This window comes from Rhinichthys klamathensis, unplaced genomic scaffold (genome assembly GCF_029890125.1).
Source record: "Rhinichthys klamathensis goyatoka isolate OS25496 unplaced genomic scaffold, OSU_Roscu_1.1 h1tg000557l_1, whole genome shotgun sequence".
Taxonomy (NCBI): domain Eukaryota; kingdom Metazoa; phylum Chordata; class Actinopteri; order Cypriniformes; family Leuciscidae; genus Rhinichthys; species Rhinichthys klamathensis.
The window spans coordinates 2,334,381-2,354,712 of NW_026607025.1; the positions used below are offsets into that span (position 1 = coordinate 2,334,381).

The 20,332-nt window shown below is 38.0% G+C and overlaps 1 protein-coding gene across 1 annotated transcript; it reads left to right on the top strand.

The window, feature by feature from the left end:
• The first annotated feature begins 125 nt into the window (after positions 1 to 125).
• snx1a (sorting nexin 1a) lies at positions 126 to 16,440 on the top strand. The gene is made up of 15 exons (XM_056239228.1): positions 126 to 283; positions 3,789 to 4,488; positions 7,859 to 7,995; positions 8,339 to 8,405; positions 10,182 to 10,225; positions 10,314 to 10,455; positions 10,543 to 10,621; positions 11,744 to 11,819; positions 11,968 to 12,081; positions 12,189 to 12,282; positions 12,423 to 12,628; positions 13,891 to 14,034; positions 14,176 to 14,256; positions 16,184 to 16,255; positions 16,353 to 16,440. Exons 1-15 carry the CDS (start codon positions 182 to 184, stop codon positions 16,401 to 16,403), a joined length of 2,109 nt encoding a protein of 702 aa, XP_056095203.1. The 5' UTR covers positions 126 to 181; the 3' UTR covers positions 16,404 to 16,440.
• Positions 16,441 to 20,332: the final 3,892 nt, after the last annotated feature.

Sequence of the window (20,332 nt, forward strand, 5' to 3'; positions counted from 1 at the left end):
TCATTACTTTGGGAGTGGTCTTGTGAGCGTGACGTAACAGCGCAAAGCCCGCCACTATTGACCACCGGGCGTCGCTGTTTCGCTATCTCTCTCTCTCTTCGTATCAGTTCAATGTCGCTCTCTCGTTTTCACTCTAGCGTTCTCCGCTTGTAATAAAGTTTTTCCGTGTGTGGAGCTGAAGATGGCGGCCAGCTCGGAGCGCAGTCCTCCTCCTTTCCCGGACTCAGAGGAGCCCGAGCTGCTGGAGGACAGTGACGACGGCGCGGATGCGTTCACGGGCACGGTGAGTAACACAATTAAACGCATTTATGAAGCTAATTAGCTAGAGACTTCATACAGACAGACAGAAAGAGAAGAAGACCGACCACTTTCACTTCTCGGACACCCTCAGATCTCCCTGCTCTTCTTCTTCTTCTTCTTCAACCGTGGATCTTCAGATCTGCTGGTTTATACGGCGTTTTCTGTGGTCATATTTGCTTAATGATTTAATAAAGGTATCATTTTTATCACCACCTCAGATTTGATTCTTCCGCAGGGTTAAATAGATCTAAGTTTAGGCCTGCATGTGACATACTGAAGTTTTTGGAGGACTCTTGTTGTTGAATAAATAATATCACGAGGAATGTTGACCCAGTTTTCCAAACAGACTGAAGTCACTCTGTAAGAGATTGTGTAAGTGTGTAAAATTAATGTTATGTTGTGTCTAATTATAAAGGAAGCGTGAAAGTAGATGAACTTCTTTATGCAGAACCACCCAACATTATCCTAGTAAAGATGTTTTATGTAGGCTATTTAAAATATACATATATGCATGCAGACCAAGGAAGAGATCCAAACTACAGTATGATGAGTGTTATGAAGGCAAATCTGTCTCTAATAAATGAGCTGGTGTCCAGCAGTCAATGTTTACTTAGCGTAGTAATTTAAGTCTTTTCAGGTCAAAGTACTGAAGGTCTGGTCATGTGAGTCTCAAACTTGAGTGAATGTCTAAATGCCTTTTTTTTACCTTAGTAAGCATTTATTTTCTGAAGAATTTGCTTTGTGGGAAAGAATTTACAGTTGCTGTACGTGAGTCATGAAGGAGTGGGTTGGTGGTTAAAGGTCTGCACTGGAACTGGAAGGTTGTAGGTTTGAACCCAGCATGGGTTGATTCGTATGTTGTAACCACTGTACCGTTAAGCAAGGCACTTAACCCTGGGTTAATACAGGCGGATTGTCCCTGTAAGGGTGCTAGAAGTCGCTTTGGATGAAAGTGACTGCAAAATGACTACTACAGTACTTACTATCTCATGAGAAAAATGTGCAGGTCTTTAATATATATTAAATACTTTACCCCAAAATCAAAAGATATAAAATTTCATTTTTCTTTAACATAATCAAAAAGTAGTCAGTTTCAGGACCATTTAAGAAATTTTTCGTGATTACATTTTATGTAATGTTTATTCGAACCATCCTGTCTGGAATCAATGTTATATATTTATTCATTTGAAACCATCAATTGTACAAATGCTCACGTATATAAAAATAACAAAGTCTAGCATGATGAATATTTTACCATTTAAATATTTACTGTTACAATAATGAGAATTTGGGTGAAAAAAAATTGCTTCATTTTCAATGCAAAGATAGTACTAAAATACGCTAGGCTTATTTTGTTATTTAGTTATTGTAAAATGCCAGTTGTACAAGCAATCAAAAAAGAATAATGACAAATACCTGTAATAACAATATTTTACATTTTAATTATGTAAGTACTGTTACAATTATAAGTATTCGGGTGGAAAATGTGCTTTAATTTTCAATGCAAAGAAAGTACTAAAATAGGCTTGCTTGCAATTCACAAATACTTGTAATATAATATAATAAATATTTTACAATTTAAAGGTAAAGTAGGCGATTTTCAGAGTTCGCTTTAAAAGCATAAGATCCCACCCTCCCTTCAGAGCGTCTCCAAAGCCACGCCTCCTTCAAAAAAACACATGAACGCGTACAGCAGGGAGCAAACAAAAGCGTCACGAAAGACGGCGTTAAATTACCTCATGTCTCACAGCACATAATATTACAATAATAACGTCTGAGATCCTTTGGGGTACGTCAGGTACTACTTAAGACATTCTATGACTCTGTAGTCTCATCTGTGATTTTGTACTCTATCACATGTTGGGGAGGGGGACTGATGGAAAAGGAGAAGAATAAGTTAAATAAACTCATAAAGAAGGCAGGCTCTGTCGTGGGGAGTGTATTACCCACTTTAGAGGAGATAGTGCAGGATAGAATGATTGGGAAACTTTCTCTTATGATCAATCATGACTGTCATCCTCTTAATGAAATATCTCGAGCTTTTGTGAGTACCTACAGCTCAAGATTAATTCATCCACGCTGCTACAAAGAGCGTTTTAGAAAGTCTTTTTTCCCAACCGCAATTAGATTTTATAATCAGTGTTATGTGAGATGATATATATATATATTTATGTATTTATTCTGGTCGTATATAATCATGGTGCTTTGAAAAATTGATACTTGAGAACAAGACTTGTTGCTGTTGTATGTTGTGTATGTTGTTTGTTGTTGTTTATTTATTCATTGTATTTCTATGCTGTTGTGACACATAAATTTCCCCCTGTGGATTAAAGTAAATCAAATCAAATCAAATAATGAAAGAGCTCTGAGCTGTATCACCTGACTGCTGCAGATTCATAGCGGCGTTGATAGTGGCGTTGATAGTGTTGCCATTGAAACGTGTAAATTCGAGTCACGAACCGCTCCGAGTGTAACGTCACGGATTTCCATCTCCTCCAAATTGCAGTAGTTGTGGCGTGAACGCAGCATAAGCTCATTGTTTTGGTTCAGGAGGAACTACGGCCGCTGTTTCGTTTACTGTGTTCTGTGACTGACATCTGTCTAACTCTGCAGAGCATGAAACGCACTGATGATGTGCGATGTCTGCGCGAGCAGGGTGTGTAAAAACATACGTAGATGTTAGGACATCCTATCGTAGCCCTCGGCACGAGTTCTATGAGTTGTTTTTATGGTCCTACTACGCCTTCCACAGACAGTATATTTCCACATAAATACATTTAGACCACTTAGTGATTGCTATTAGGATGTGAAGAGACTTTCAACCAGCATAACAAAACATGTTTTTGAAGCAAATCACCTACTCTGCCTTTAAGTATAAAATGACTGTTACAATAATAAGTATTTGGGTGGAAAATGTGCTAAGCCCAAAATAGGCTTACTTTATTTATTTATTTAAATCACCAAAATGCACAAATACATAAACTAATAAATATTATTAATATGAAAAATATTGTATAGCCTAATTACGGTTACAAGAACTTATGCTTAACAAAATATGCCTAATTTTTCAATGCAAAAATAATACTTAAAATAGATTTTTTTCTTTATTTAGGGTTGAACTTTAACCAGAGATATGAAAATAAACGAGGAAAATCCAAACACTGTTTAACTCTTTCCTTTATTCGGACCCAAATCTAAAAAGTCGCTGTTATATTTTGCAAATAAAGGAAAGAGTTAAACAATCTGTGGATTTTCCTCATTTATTTTCATAACTTTCGTTTTGATCCTGTGCCTGTTAGATATCATTCGGATGTGGGTAATTTTTAAGCAAATTTTGTGAGATTCAGCCTGAAAATGTTTCATGTATTTGTAAAAACAGTTCCATGCCAGATGGAAAACTAGTAATCCTGTTTAAACTCACAATATTTCTATTTATAGTAACTAAATTTACAACATTAGCTGAATAATCATTTCTGTGCTGTTCCTAGTCAATCTCCGAGATGGATTCACTGTCGCCTGACACGACCGGACCTCCTAAAGACATCTTCAACGAGCCACCAGAAGATATCTTCAGCGATCCTCTTAGCGACATTAACTCTGAACCCCAGAAGAACCTAAAGATACAATCTCCTGGCAGCGATGAGGCCGTCGACCTGTTCAGCGACCCGCTGGACGATGAAGCCGATGTGATTAGTTCGCCTGAAGTCCAAAATCCCGTGCCAGATCTCTTGAAAGCGCCTGTAGAAACGCCAAAGTCTGATGTCATCGGTAAAGCACCTATTGATATCAGCAGCAAGCCTGAGCACAAAAACGCCATTGGAGCCCGACATCAGGATATTTTCGAAGACCCTCCGAAGGGCAGCAGCAAAGGCTCTGACACCAAGAAAGCAGGGAGCGCTGAGCTGTTCGGTGATGAGGATGAGGATGATGATGAGGAGGAGGAGGAAGATCTTTTTAAAGAGCCATTAAAAGCCATGACGAAGACCCCTCAGCCTTCAGTGGCGAGTGGGCCACCTATCAATGTCTTTACAGAGGTGAAATCAGAAGTGAAGGTCAAGCCACATGTTAAAAAGGACCCCACGGATCTGTTCGCAGAGGAAGCCGTGACGGCACCTGCCACCAAACCTTCCTCAAGCGGCAGCTCCAGGACCAATGGGGTTCACTCTGAGGAGCAGGATATCTTCTCAGGTACGACATTTCACCGGTAACACCAGATCATGACTGTGACACTTTTGACTGCCTAGCTACACCTGTTTTTTGGGCATCAGGCACATTTGAAAGTTTGTGAACTGCCTAAGCAACCTAGACACAGGCAGCATTTTTGGGCATCATAACACAAATTGATTGTTCAAATCTTCAAAGCGTAGTGAGCTACTTGCCTAGACAGCATTTTGAGCATTATACACTCGTATAAATAATGGGTCTTTATTGGCATCGATGGTTCCATGAAGAACCTTTAAAGGGGTCATATAATGCCATTTTTGTACAAGCTAATATGATTCTTTAGGGTCTAAATTAAAAGTTTGTAATATACTTTAATTAAAAATTCTCATTAGTATTGTAAGAAAACACTTATTTTACCTGGTCAAAAACAGCTCTGTTTTCAGCACGCCGTTTCAGTGCATATGACTTTAAATGATCATGAGCTTTGCTCACCCCGCCTCTCTGTTCTGTGTACACCAGAGCTCTGGCGTACACCGTTTGTAACACAATCACCATAACACGTTGTTCAGTATAAACGTGGGATTATGCATTATATTGAGAACGTCATATATAGAAAACATGCCGTAATGTACCCTAAGTGTAAACCTTAGACGCATTCATCGTGAAGCGTGCAGCTAGCGATTTACAAGGATTAATATACATATTAATATAAAGTTTAATAAAACCTTACTCTCACTTCAGTTCTTCTGGAGATTCAGCAGGAACACGAATATCTGGTACCGATCTTTTTTCAGGAGCAGCTTCTTAGCAAATCCAGCTTTATACTGATCCTCATTTATAAAGCAGTCTGGTGTGTGAAATGATTCGCACATGAGAGCATTGACGTTGCTCGTGGGGAATATTCCCTTCGAAAACAAACTCAGCCACTGCGTCTTCAGCGGTTCGGATTTAGGAACATTAAAATGACTGCTGTGTTCGTTATTACACCCAAGAACAGAACACCACAATCGCTTAGACGCCATTCTGCTCATAGACAGTGCTCCAGCATATCAACAATGACCGCGCCGGTCCGCGCAGACTATGATTGACAGCTGGCTCACGAGCGGGGGCGGGTCTGTGTTGAAACCCGGCTGTCATTCAACTATCGTGGGAGGGGCGTCCGACCGTGTGACGTCACAGGCTCGAACGGCTCGATTTGAGGCAGGGGAAAACATATAAGGAGATTAAAACAAAACCACTGGATGGATTTTTATCATTATATGATGGTTGTGTACAGACACTGCCAACACACATTTCAGTACAATCAACTTGTAAAAGTGCATGTTCCATTATATGACCCCTTTAAAGGAGCATTGCGGAAGTTCTGAAATTTCTTACCGTTACTGACACCAGTGGCCGTTAGAGAAACTGTAGCCAGTCTCATGCTCGTTCTCGGTGCGCACGCTCGTTGGCCGCACTAGATAAGGCTTTTTTTTTCTTTTCTTTTTTACTTACGAGGAGTTTCCATGGGTATCTGGATTGTGCTGGAGGCTGGTCGCTTCTTTCCGTCCGCAGAGTCCATTTGAAACACTACTGCTAGCGATCGCCGCTGCTTACTAATGGCTGCCGTACGGATGTAAGCCCAAGTAGACGAGAACGCGCATGACGTCACATTTCGTGAATTTTCACGCCAATTCGGACCCGACTCCTCCACACACAAATTTAGCCTACAGGCTGATGGAGGCAACCGTGGTGGACAGTCAAGGTGTCATTCTTTCTATTACATTATGGTTGGCTCATAAATGTACAAATGAAGACTCTATCTTAAAGATTTTTTTAAGTAAAAACCTACACATAGCCCCTTTAACATCCGTGGAACCTTTACATTCCACAAAAGATTCTTTATAGTGAAAAAAGCTTCTTTAGATGATCAAAATGTTCAAACTAAAACCTTTAATGAAAGGTTTTTTGGAGAACCAAAAATAGTTCTTCCTGCGAAAACCCTTGTAGCACAGGGTTTTTGGCCATCATACCACAAAAATGTATTGCTCTGAACTTTAAAAGGTGCCTACATTGACAGCATTTTTTAATATTTGTAAGCAAGTTTAGTTTGTTTTTCAAAACTTGGCTACCTTGTCAGACAGACAACATTTTTAAGCATCATAAGCCCTTTTAAATGCTTGGTTCATGTTTCAGAATCGAGTGAGCAGCCTACCTAGACAGTATTTCCGGGTGACATTGGTGCATTTAAAAGTTTGATTTGTGTTGCAAAATCCTCCGAACTGCCAACATAGACAGTGTTTTTTTGTATATAATTTAATTTCAGGGAGCTTTTTCAGGCATCATAGGCAAATGTAAAAGTTCATCTTTCAATACTAACGCCTGGTTTCAAGCCAGGATTAGGCCTTAGTTCAATTAGCTAAGTAGCTTTTATAAATGTGCCTTACTAGTGTGCATCTAGAGACATCAAGAGACAAAACAATGGCACTGACATATTTTAAGATATTTCAGTCCAAGTTGCTTTCAGTTAAAACGGTTCAAACAAGCATTTTAGTCTGGGACTAGCTTAGTCTGCAAAACTGGGGGTAAGTACTGCATAAGCAATTTAGTAACATACAGCGTTTTTTGACATCTTATAACACAAATGTATTGTTCTAATCTTCAAAACCTAGTGAGCTGCCTATCTAGACAACATTTTTGAGCCTTTAAACCTTGAGAGCATTTTGGGGCATGTTTAAGCAAGTTTAATTTGTGTTTCAAAATGTAGCTGTCCTCCCACATGTGAAAAGCATCTTTGAATGTTTAGGTCATTTTTTGGAAACCTTGTGAGTGGCCTACCTAGACTTTGGTTTGGTGTCATTGGTGCATTTAAAAGTTCGACTTGTGTTTCGAAACCTTACGAGCCGCCTACCTTGAAAGTATTTTTTTGGCTATCATAGGCATCAAGCGAATGAACTGCCTTCCTAGATCGTAGATGCTCAAGTAAAATAATCAAACTCAAACCACAATTAAAATAAAAACTGAAAATATAAAATGCTCCTCTAATAATAGTATATAAATAATACTTAAATAACACTGATTAGAAGTCGCCTAAAGTGCTGTAGGGTTTTCCAGGCTTAGTTTTTTGCCTAATGAAACATTTTCCTGCTTTTTTTTTTTTTACTGGCATGTATTGTACAAGCAGAAATGCGTGCACATCACTTCTCTGAGTGATGGATGATGAATTCGCTTTCTCAGCGTTGACTCAGGAAGGGGAAAAGGAATTCCTCAGTGACCTTTGACCTCTCACCCGTCTTTATGTTGCTGATGGAATGTGTTTTGCATGTGTGTGTGTTTGTTATCTAGGTTGTATTTGTTGTATCTTTTTAGTTTTATTGAATCCATAAAATGCACTTTCTCTCACTGTTTTTCCCAGAAGCTACAGTGGAGTTGTCTCTGGACAGTCCTCTTAATGACCGCAAGAAGAAAGATGCGGTGAAAGCGCCAGCATCGGCTCCTGCCGCCCCGGTAGCCAGCAGCTCCAGCAAACCTCCGTCCAAAGCCCTGGAGGAGGTAAAACACTTATAAAGACGGTTGGAAATTGAAAGTTTTTAAAATAAAAAGTACTGAGATTGAATATTTTTCATGATGTTTGGCTCCGTTAGTGCCTGATTCACAAGCAAATGACTCCTATGAGCTGATTCTTTTTGATTAATTAGTCAAGAATCAGTCTTAAACTTATGATTTATTTATTTATGTGCGTTTCATTTGAAAATGAAATGACTCAAATCTACTTAAAGAATCAAGTTGAATCAGAATCAAAACTGGATTTGTTGCATTTCTTGCGATTCCCGTCACTAGAGATCAGATCAAACCTTACAGGTTTCCTTCTTCCTTTCTCTTTTTTCTCATAAAGCTGGAGGAAGAAGAAAGTGAGGACAAGTTTGATCTAAACATTTCTGTCACAAATCCAGAGAAAGTTGGTAAGACCATCATCTTCCACTATGTTAGCTGGGTTTAGCTTTTTGATGTCTTGTTTCAGGCTTTTGTGGATTAACATAAGTTTGAAAAAGTAGTGGGCTGAGTTTGCAGGAAACAGAAAACCGTGATTATCTTAAGAGGTGAAATTGTTCTAATTAAGGAACTGAGTCACAGATACGACAGTCTGGAGCATTGCCATACGATCACAACTTCCTTTTTTTGCACTGTACCAGCTTTTTTTCCATTTCCTGTCCTTCTTCTTTTTTAAAGGTGTGGTGTTTACTGTAAGGTCTCTGGGGAGATAATATTTCATCTGATATAGTATATCATATTTTTGCTGATGTTTTGCTCACTCTTACTTTGTATATAGTGGCCAAAAGTGATGTCCAGAGGGAATATTTGTTTTCAATGACCCAACAATTTAGATTAAACCATCAGGATATGAGGAAAATACTTTATATTTATCAAATATTTTTAAATATGAGGGAGGGGAAAAAACACTAAGGTATTTATCTGACAAAATTATTTGGCAAAAAAAGAGGCAAACTACTAGCCTGGGAAAACCCAGACAACTTCCGGCAAATTTAGATTTGCTCTGAAAGTTAGTCTGGCAAAGAGCTCATTCAAGCCCATTTCCAATCCGCCGAAATCGAGGCACCAATCAGAAACGTTGGGGCGGGCTTTACACGATGACGACAGCGCTGGGATTTTGAAGCAGATTTTGTAGCCTACATAACAAAGATGGATGCCGCCGTCGAACATCACTCGTTCCAATCAGCTATCGCGTCTGTTTTAAGCGATTTGAACGTTTCCTTTTTGTTAAAAACCGAGCAAAGAACAACACTCGGAGATGTTTCTCCGCCGCTCTGCATACGTCATCTCCTTCATCGCTCTGATTGGGTTTAGGTCTATCCGCGACGTCCGTTGGTGACGCCCCTCTGGAAATTATTTGTCTATGACGCTTTGCCAGACCATAACTCAGTTACAACTGAGAATGGTCTGGTTTTAACCAGGATAGCAAACTACAGCTAAAGGTTTATTTTATTATTCCAAAAATATGCAAAATGCATAGAAAAGCTAAAAGCATACATTGACTACAGCATAATCAGTTATTAATATTTCGTTGGTTGTTGTCTCTTGTTTTCATGTGCTCTAAATTTCATTGAATGAGAATTTATAAAGATGATCTAGTTATTTGTGATCCAGCAGCATAACTAGGTTGAGGAGAGATCCCCTGATGATTGTAAAGCTCTTTGGGTGTACAGTAGTACATATGAAAGCGCTATATAAATGCCTTATTCATTCAACTAACATAGGTTGGTCAGAAATTTGATAAAGACATTAGCATATCCCTCCCACTTTTATGTATCCTCTCCTTTAGACCATTGAGCAGTTTTGCAAGGGCGTCGTAACACATTTTACATGCTAATCATAACCGAAGTCATTTAAATATGTAAATCGTGAAAGTTTCAATAGTAAAAATATTTTTTTAATTTTGTTGATTTACTCTAGTTTGCTGTTTTTTGCTGGTGACCTGGACAAACTTATATTTAAACTGGTTTAGTTTGACAAGCTGACAACCCTTCTAAAACCAGCAAACCGGACCAGTCTGGGAGACCAGTTTAGGATAGTCAAGCTATTTTTCAGCTGGGATCATTGACTCTAAACCTGAATGACCTTTGTGTAACCAGTCCTGATGTTTAAGCTTGAGGTCAACAGCACATATGCTGGGGTTTTATTTTGGGCATGTGAGGTGATTCTCTCTCTGCTTCTTACAGGTGATGGTATGAATGCTTATATGGCCTACAAAGTTTCAACACAGGTGATTTTTTTTTTTTAGTCTTTATTGCAGATTACACGGCCGCACAATACGACACACTGTCTAAACCTCCCTCTTTTCCTCCTCTCAGACGTCGTTAACCATGTTCCGTAGCAAGACGTTTACTGTACGCAGACGTTTCAGTGATTTCCTGGGATTGTACGAAAAGCTCTCGGAGAAACACACGCAGAATGGATACATCATACCTCCACCACCGGAGAAGAGCATTCTGGGTAGAAACTTGCTTCTGCTAATGCATCCGATCTGATCTGGTTATGGGCAAGTGTCTGATTATGAATAACTGTGTGTGAATTTTCCAGGTATGACAAAAGTCAAAGTCGGGAAGGAGGATCCATCGTCAGCAGAGTTTGTGGAGCGGAGGAGAGCTGCTCTAGAGAGGTTCGTTACTGAAGATGACAATGTTTCTTAACTAGTTGCACTAGTAAAGCGATGAATCGCTCTTCTTCTCCTAGTTTTTGTCCTGACCAGTCACATTTGTCATCAATGTGTCATGTCAGAACCTTTTGTTACATTGCACTAAGAAGCCCCGCCCCCAGTGAATTCTCATTGATTTAAAATCCCTCTCCATATATCTGTGTATAAAACATCAAACTATGATTGGCTGTGATGCTGCCTGCTACCATACAGTATTTTCAATTTAATGTGGACAGAAAAATTACTTAGATTGATTAATATAATATAATGTTAATATTAATATTAATTACTACTATCATTATATTTATTTTCATTTTAATGAGAACACAAAAATTACTTAAACTGGATAGTATAATAATAGTTATATATTATAACAAATATATATATATTATATATATATATAAAAACTGAGGACAGAAAATACTTAAACTGGAAAATATAATAATCTCAGTAGTAATTAATATTAATATATATTTAAATAATGAGGACAGGAAAAATTACTTAAACTGAATAATGGTTATGTTCGCCATAATTAAAATGATATATGGGGATAGAAAATGTATTCAATTGGATAATTTAATATTAATCACTATTATCATTACACTGTATGTATTTTCATTTTAATGAGGACAGAAATATTACTTCGATTGGATAAAATTGTCATATAGTATAATGTTAGTAGGAATTCATATTAATAAGATTATACTTTATTAAACAATAAATACAATTAAATAATTCATTATTAAATTTGATAATGCAATGTAATTTAATGTTAGTAGTACATATTATATTTTAATGAGGACTGAAAAATTACACCTCTAATCCAAGAAATCTAAGTATTGTATATGAATATTAATTACAACTAAAATTAAATTATATGATCCAATCTAAGTAATTTTTCCATCTTCATTAAAATTAATGAGTGTATATATATTAATTAATAATAACATTACATTTTTATTATATCCCAATTTATGATATGATCCAATGTAATGTTGTTGATTATTATTTAGATCGGATAATATAATGTAATAAATATAATGTTAGCAGTAATTGATATTGAGGATTGTTTGTGTGTGGTTGCAGGTATCTTCAGAGGATTGTAAGTCACCCGTCTCTCCTGCAGGACCCTGATGTCAGAGAGTTTTTAGAGAAAGAAGAGGTGAGACAGCTTCTTGCATAAAAATCAAAATTTTTAATTATTCAACGCATGCGACCGCAAACTCCACATTAACATAAACCTAAGAGAAGTGATCGTCTCACATGCAGATGTTTATCTATCCATTGCTCACATGCTCTGTGTGTGTTAGTTACCCAGAGCAGTCGGCACACAGGCTCTGAGTGGAGCCGGCTTCCTCAAAATGCTCAACAAAGCCACAGAGGCCGTGAGTAAGATGACCATAAAGATGAACGAACAGGACGTGGTGAGTGGAAAAACAATTATACTATATTACTATAAAGAGGAATAAGCTTAAAACCAACCTAGAGAGGAGACTGAATATTAAACGGTGTGTGTGCTTGTTGGTTTCAGTGGTTTGATGAGAAGATTCAGGATGTAGAAAATGAAGAACAGCAGTTGCGGAAACTTCACGTCATGGTGGAATCGCTTGTCAATCACAGGAAAGGTCAGAAGGTCTTTTTTTTTTAATGTAGTGCATTTAGATTTGGGAATTGCAACCCATTTTATTTCTGTAATGTGACATATATTAAGTGAAACAGAATCTGATTGGACGAGCAACTAGTTAAAGGGTGGGGTGTGTTTCAGAGTTGTCTGGGAACACAGCCGTGTTTGCGAAGAGCGTGGCGATGTTGGGCAGCTCGGAGGATAACACGGCTCTGTCGCGAGCTCTTTCTCAGCTGGCCGAGGTGGAAGATCGAATCGAGCAGCTCCATCAGGACCAGGCGGCCAACGACTTCTTCACCTTCTCTGAGCTGCTGGCCGATTATATACGACTGCTGGGAGCCGTCAGGGTACAGACACACACAGAAACATAGAAGAAAAATCAGACTCGTCCTGTTGATTTATTGTGTATTATGACTTAATTCTGCTATGTTTAAAGGTATTATATAATGTTAAACTGGCACGGATTGATTTGTTATAAGTAATCTTATATTTCAGTTCCACTTGCAAAGAGAAAATTATACCCTTCATTTGTAAACCTATTTAATTCACTGGATTGTCAAAAAATAAGCATTACCATATGGTTGCATTCACTATATATATAGCACTAAAAATATTTTTTAATTACATTTTGTTTTTACCATATTATCCAATATATTATCGTTGTTGTTGTTGTTAATAATAATAATACATGTATTATTAATTTGTTATATTAATATTAGTATTATAGATATATTTGAAAATAAAAAGAAATAAAACTTTTACATTTTTAGAATTGTGATATAAATCTGTATATATTTTATTATTATTAATAATGAATAATAATTCAATGTTAATGTTATATCTTAATTATTGTTATACTAATAATAAATAATAATAATAAAATAACAATTATGTAAATGCATACAGGTATGTATCAGGATCATTATTGTATCAGAATTCATTATTATAATTATTGATATATATATTTTTTCAGCACCATGATGCATATCTGTATGTATCTACATAATTGTTATTTTTATTTGAATTATTATTATTATTATTTAAAAAAAATTATAATAATAAATTACATTTACAATGTAGATACACTACTGTTCAAAAGTTTGGAATAATTAAATTTTTTAAATGTTTTTGAAAAGTCTCTTCTACTCACCAAGGCTGCATTTATTTGATCCAAAAACACAGAAATATTGTGAAATATTACAATTTAAAATAACTGTTTTCTATTTGAATATATTTTAAAATGTAATTTATTCCTGTGATCAAAGCTGAATTTTCAGCATCATTACTCCAGTCTTCAGTGTCACATGATCCTTCAGAAATCATTCAAATATGCTGATTTTCTGCTCAAGAAACATTTATTATTATTAATAATCAAACAAATTGAGTAATCAATGAACAAATTTCATCAAACTTGGTGAGCATGAATTTTTTTTTTCAAATGTTTGACTGGTAGTTTACATAGAGTATGTATCATTATGTAAAAAATGTAAATAAAATAAAAATCTAAATCTAAAAAACACCTAAATCTATAATAAAATATAAATAAATTTGAATTATTATTAACATTAATGTAATATTATAATAATTTATTTGTATTCTACATTGTCAGGGGTGTTTTGATCAGAGAATGAAAGCGTGGCAGCGCTGGCAGGACGCTGAGAACATGCTGCAGAAAAAAAGAGAGGCCGAGGCCAAACTCCTGTGGGCCAACAAACCCGACAAACTCCAGCAGGCCAAGGACGAGATCTCTGAGGTGAGGCACAACACCACTGCTGCTTGTTTGGGGGATGTTTGATGTTAAACAGATGAACACTTACATCTGTAACCTTCTAAGTCATGTCTTACTCTACTGTCGTCCTTCTAAGTCATGTCTTACTCTACTGTCGTCCTGCAGTGGGAGGCAAAGGTCACGCAGTTCGAGAGAGAATTCGAGAGAATCTCATCCACCGTACAGAAAGACGTCATCCGCTTTGATGTAAGACATGATTTCCCTGTTGGCTTTGGATATCTTGGCATTAAAGGGCCCCTGTTATGCTTTTTTGGATATTGCCTTGAATGTAGTCTGTAATAGAGCACTTTGTGAATATAATGGACTGCAAAGTTTCAAAGATCAAAGTGCTCAATAAATTGAGTGATTGTCTTCTAAAAGAAAAAAATAGATTCTGAACTGCTCGAAAAAATTTGCACAATGCCAGTCTATGGTCTTCTATGGCTGCCCTCAAACAAAGTCTACTTTGACACTCAAACACTTTAGTTGTAGTGAAGTCTGGAAGTTTGGTTCAAGACGATGCTGTTTTCTGTGCTGCCAAAGCAAAACCACTGCTGCACTTGAGGACTCAAGCTCGAATCGGTACTAAAAAACCGAAGCCATTGTTACTGTTTGTATCATTGTGTGTCAAGTGTTGAGGAAGATCCAGAGCTGAAGTTCAGATATGGTGATGGGCGTTTGGTTTCTGACACGTACTGTAAACAGTCGACCAATCACAACAGACTGGGCCATCTGACCAATCAGAGCACAGTAGACCAATCACAACAGACTGGGTCATCTGACCAATCAGAGCAGAGTAGACCAATCACAACAGACTGGGTCATCTGACCAATCAGAGCAGAGTAGACCAATCACAACAGACTGGGCCATCTGACCAACCAGAGCACAGTAGACCAATCACAACAGACTGGGTCATCTGACCAACCAGAGCAGAGTAGACCAATCACAACAGACTGGGCCATCTGACCAACCAGAGCACAGTAGACCAATCACAACAGACTGGGCCATCTGGCCAATCAGAGCACAGTAGACCAATCACAACAGACTGGGTCATCTGACCAATCAGAGCAGAGTAGACCAATCACAACAGACTGGGCCATCTGACCAACCAGAGCACAGTAGACCAATCACAACAGACTGGGTCATCTGACCAACCAGAGCACAGTAGACCAATCACAACAGACTGGGTCATCTGACCAACCAGAGCAGAGTAGACCAATCACAACAGACTGGGTCATCTGACCAACCAGAGCACAGTAGACCAATCACAACAGACTGGGCCATCTGACCAACCAGAGCAGAGTAGACCAATCACAACAGACTGGGTCATCTGACCAACCAGAGTAGACCAATCGCAACAGACTGGGTCATCTGACCAATCAGAGCAGAGTAGACCAATCACAACAGACTGGGTCATCTGACCAACCAGAGTAGACCAATCGCAACAGACTGGGTCATCTGACCAATCAGAGCAGAGTAGACCAATCACAACAGACTGGGCCATCTGACCAACCAGAGCACAGTAGACCAATAGCAACAGACTGGGTCATCTGACCAATCAGAGCAGAGTAGACCAATCACAACAGACTGGGCCATCTGACCAACCAGAGCACAGTAGACCAATCACAACAGACTGGGCCATCTGGCCAATCAGAGCACAGTAGACCAATCACAACAGACTGGGCCATCTGACCAACCAGAGCACAGTAGACCAATCGCAACAGACTGGGTCATCTGACCAATCAGAGCAGAGTAGACCAATCACAACAGACTGGGCCATCTGACCAACCAGAGCACAGTAGACCAATCACAACAGACTGGGCCATCTGACCAATCAGAGCAGAGTAGACTCTCAGAAAGGAGGGGTTTAGAGAGACTGAATCCTTTATCAAAGCGTTTCAGACCCTGAGAAGAGAGCTGATGCTGCAATAAATATTATGAGAAAATTACAGTGTTTTTTGACTGTGGATGCATGTGGTCTGTTGTTGGAGATCTCCAAAATAAAATAGCATAACAGCGGCACTTTAAGTACTGCTAATAAACATTTTATTTACAGTTGGTCTCGCCTCAATTAATTGTTGAATGGTATTTAATGATTCTGACTGACAATTCATTTAAATTTCTCTGCTAACAGAAAGAAAAAGCTCGAGATTTTAAGAGACAAATCATCAAATATCTGGAGTCACTGCTGCACTCAGAACAACAGGTACAAGAACTCTTTCTTTTTTGTTTTTGTTTTTTTTACTGAAAAAAATTTGTCTGAATACCTGTACTTCACATTTGGCTCTCTTTCTCTCCTCTAGCTGATAAAATACTGGGAGGCGTTTTTGCCGGAGGCGAAAGCGATCGCATGAGGATGCGTCCGCGCACACACACACACACACACACACACACACACACACTCACCCGTGACTGAGGCCTTTACACTCTTTACCTCTTGCCTATAAACCAAGAGAAATCGTGCTGCAAAGGGAATCATCTATCCGGCCGCTCGTTACTCTCATTGAATTAGTAACTTGTATATTTTCTGTGTAATCTTCACCTTTATTTTCTTACGTTGACTATTGTTTTGGGGGATGTAAACGCATGTGGTGGTGGCTGGGTGTCTTCCTCGTCTGTATGCAACCAAACTTCATGTTCATTCTCCACTCAGACGCGTTACTCATCAGCAGTGATGTCAGTGGTTTACACTAGAGGGCGCTCTCCTCTCATTCACAGTGAGAAACTTCCCAGCAGGCCACGCGACACCTGTCAAAAGATGTTTGTACTTCTGAAGGAGGGATTTCAGAGACAAATGGTGACCTAGATCATTTCAGAAGTCCAGGATATTGGTATATACACTTTAAAACACCATAATGACATTGTATTTAGCAAGTAAAAGAGATTGTAATGCAGTTTTTTTTTGGTGGACTATTGAAATCAAATAGGCCGGGGATTGTGAACTGGCCGGTGGAAATGACAGGAACTGTACATGTTAACACTTACACTCGATCTGTGAGTTTTCTTTTGCTGGCTCATAGTTTTCACTCAAAGGATCATTTTAAATCTTCAATAGATTTAGGATCTTGTTTCTATTTGTTCAATTGACGTAAAGCATTTATAAAGACGCTCCTAAAGCGCTGTATATCAGTACCGGAGCTCTTTCAGCTGGTCAAACCAGAATCCCAAAGCACTTCAGTCTTAAAACTGGTTTTCTTCTTCATTTAGGGCCTGTTTTTCTCATTTTCATTCTTTTTTTTCTCTTTATTTACTTCATCTTACATTTTCGTGTGTAGACATTTATGCCAACATGTTATCGTTTCGTGTCGAACCATATTTGACTCTGACATGGTCAAATAATTAATAGACTTTTGCTACGCTACTACTAATGATTAAATTGTTTCTACATGAGATTTTTTTTTTTATATACAGATTTTGCTGCTGTCAGAGTTTGTAAGGCTGTTATTCATCGTCATTTATAACATTAGACATTTTTTGTTGTTTGTTTATTAGTTTGCTTCATAAACGATATGTTGGGCCCTTCTGTAATAACACTTTGAAGAGACGCAGTTGGACTTCACCATTGGGTGCCATACAAATCAACTGTTTGTTTATAAGAAAAAAAGGGGCAGGTATTTTTTTCACTGTGGACACTTCTATTGAGGAAAACAATAAAGATTTAATTACAAATATGAAGCTTTTGATTTAGTAGTCAGTTGTTTTGTGTGTGCGCGCATGTATACATGTCTGTGTGTATATGCATATATTTTTGTGTCGATATACAGTATATACACTCACCTAAAGGATTATTAGGAACACCATACTAATACTGTGTTTGACCCCCTTTCGCCTTCAGAACTGCCTTAATTCTACGTGGCATTGATTCAACAAGGTGCTGAAAGCATTCTTTAGAAATGTTGGCCCATATTGATAGGATAGCATCTTGCAGTTGATGGAGATTTGTGGGATGCACATCCAGGGCACGAAGCTCCCGTTCCACCACATCCCAAAGATGCTCTATTGGGTTGAGATCTGGTGACTGTGGGCGCCATTTTAGTACAGTGAACTCATTGTCATGTTCAAGAAACCAATTTGAAATGATTCGAGCTTTGTGACATGGTGCATTATCCTGCTGGAAGTAGCCATCAGAGGATGGGTACATGGTGGCCATAAAGGGATGGACATGGTCAGAAACAATGCTCAGGTAGGCCGTGGCATTTAAACGATGCCCAATTGGCACTAAGGGGCCTAAAGTGTGCCAAGAAAACATCCCCCACACCATTACACCACCACCACCAGCCTGCACAGTGGTAAGGCATGATGGATCCATGTTCTCATTCTGTTTACGCCAAATTCTGACTCTACCATCTGAATGTCTCAACAGAAATCGAGACTCATCAGACCAGGCAACATTTTTCCAGTCTTCAACTGTCCAATTTTGGTGAGCTCTTGCAAATTGTAGCCTCTTTTTCCTATTTGTAGTGGAGATGAGTGGTACCCGGTGGGGTCTTCTGCTGTTGTAGCCCATCCGCCTCAAGGTTGTGCGTGTTGTGGCTTCACAAATGCTTTGCTGCATACCTCGGTTGTAACGAGTGGTTATTTCAGTCAAAGTTGCTCTTCTATCAGCTTGAATCAGTCGGTCCATTCTCCTCTGACCTCTAGCATCAACAAGGCATTTTCGCCCACAGGACTGCCGCATACTGGATGTTTTTCCCTTTTCACACCATTCTTTGTAAACCCTAGAAATGGTTGTGCGTGAAAGTCCCAGTAACTGAGCAGATTGTGAAATACTCAGACCGGCCCGTCTGGCACCAACAACCATGCCACGCTCAAAATTGCTTAAATCACCTTTCTTTCCCATTCTGACATTCAGTTTGGAGTTCAGGAGATTGTCTTGACCAGGACCACAATTTATATAGCTATTTTTTATAATTTAATTTAATATCAACTGATCAAACTGGTTGTTAGCTTATATTATTTTATTTAATATTTGAGTTATTTTTTATTTTCAGATTTAATTTTAGTTTAAGCTTTGGTAATTTTATGTTCTTTTTTCATTTTAGTGAGTTTTTGTTTTTTAAATTTAGCTAGTTTTTTTTCTGTTTGAGTCATTTTATTACTCAAAACAATTGTTTTAGTAAGAAAATTTTATCTAATATATTTTATTTCATCTTTATTTAATTTAAGGAACATAATTTTAATAGTTTTTTTATTTAACAATAACATCACTAATTATAACTGATGGGATAAAATACAATTTCTCTCCACCTGAAACCTTGAGGCAAAAGATCCACATCCACACGGCAGACTAATGAAGGAAGTGATCCTTCCAGGCCTTCCGTCTTTTAGTATTTGTTCTGTGTTGAGCAGAAGCTCTCATTCAATACTCTTATCGTCAATGCTTGTTTCTCTCCAGCTTCGATGAGACATTTTCATGTGACAACATTGAGGTTTACTGCGGTAAAATTATTGCAGCTGCAGCGGAATTAACCTTTCACCAAAATCCTTTAAATTCATTAATCATTAAACTTTTCAACCTGTTTATTTTCCAGCAATTTGAAGGTCATAAATGGTCCAGGGTTCATGATCAGTCGTTCTGTTTGGAATTAAACTGAGCTTGAGTTCTAACCTCCTGATGGGATGAAGTGGGAAAGCAGGGATAATAACACTTGAGCATCAGGAATGTGTGTTATCTTCAGACTGGAGTGTGTTTAGTCAGCAGTAAATGCATGAATGGTCGTTTGTCACAGGAAATCATGTGATTCTCATTTATTCTCCATTCAGACAGAAGAAATGAGGACATCAGGTTTGTTGCTGACACACCGCTGACCATTTGACCATACAAAAATAGACTTATTCTTTTATTTAAATGATGCTCGCTCAATATCATCTGTACCTAGACGTAATTTAATGCACAAATAAATGTAGACAAGTTTGTATTTGAACTCTGGTTTGAATAGATACACAACTGTCCTTTTATGTAACTTCTCCGAAGTCTATTACGGAGTTTATTAAGAATGATAAGTGTTTATACATGAGAAATCGCATGACAGACTTGTGATCCGACGACACACACACAAACACTGGGCTCTTTATATTTAACTCTCAAAAAAAGTTCCAGAAACATCCTAAAATAACTCTCTAGATCTTTAGAAAACACATGTCTGAAGAATTTATAATTGTATAATCTCCAGAGAAACAATGTTCAAAGGTAGGGTATAGGCAATTTTTTCATAAACCAATTTTTTCTTCGATAAAACATGTAGGCCTACATATCTTTTGTGGAAGTATCATGACCAAAAAA

Bases quoted from the DNA above. Each gene is read 5' to 3' on its own strand.
- snx1a (XM_056239228.1), top strand. From the start codon at position 182: ATGGCGGCCAGCTCGGAGCGCAGTCCTCCTCCTTTCCCGGACTCAGAG. The intron at 7,996-8,338 runs GTAAAACACTTA...TTTCTCATAAAG, and splicing joins CGTCCAAAGCCCTGGAGGAG to CTGGAGGAAGAAGAAAGTGA. The intron at 12,283-12,422 runs GTCAGAAGGTCT...GGTGTGTTTCAG, and splicing joins GCTTGTCAATCACAGGAAAG to AGTTGTCTGGGAACACAGCC.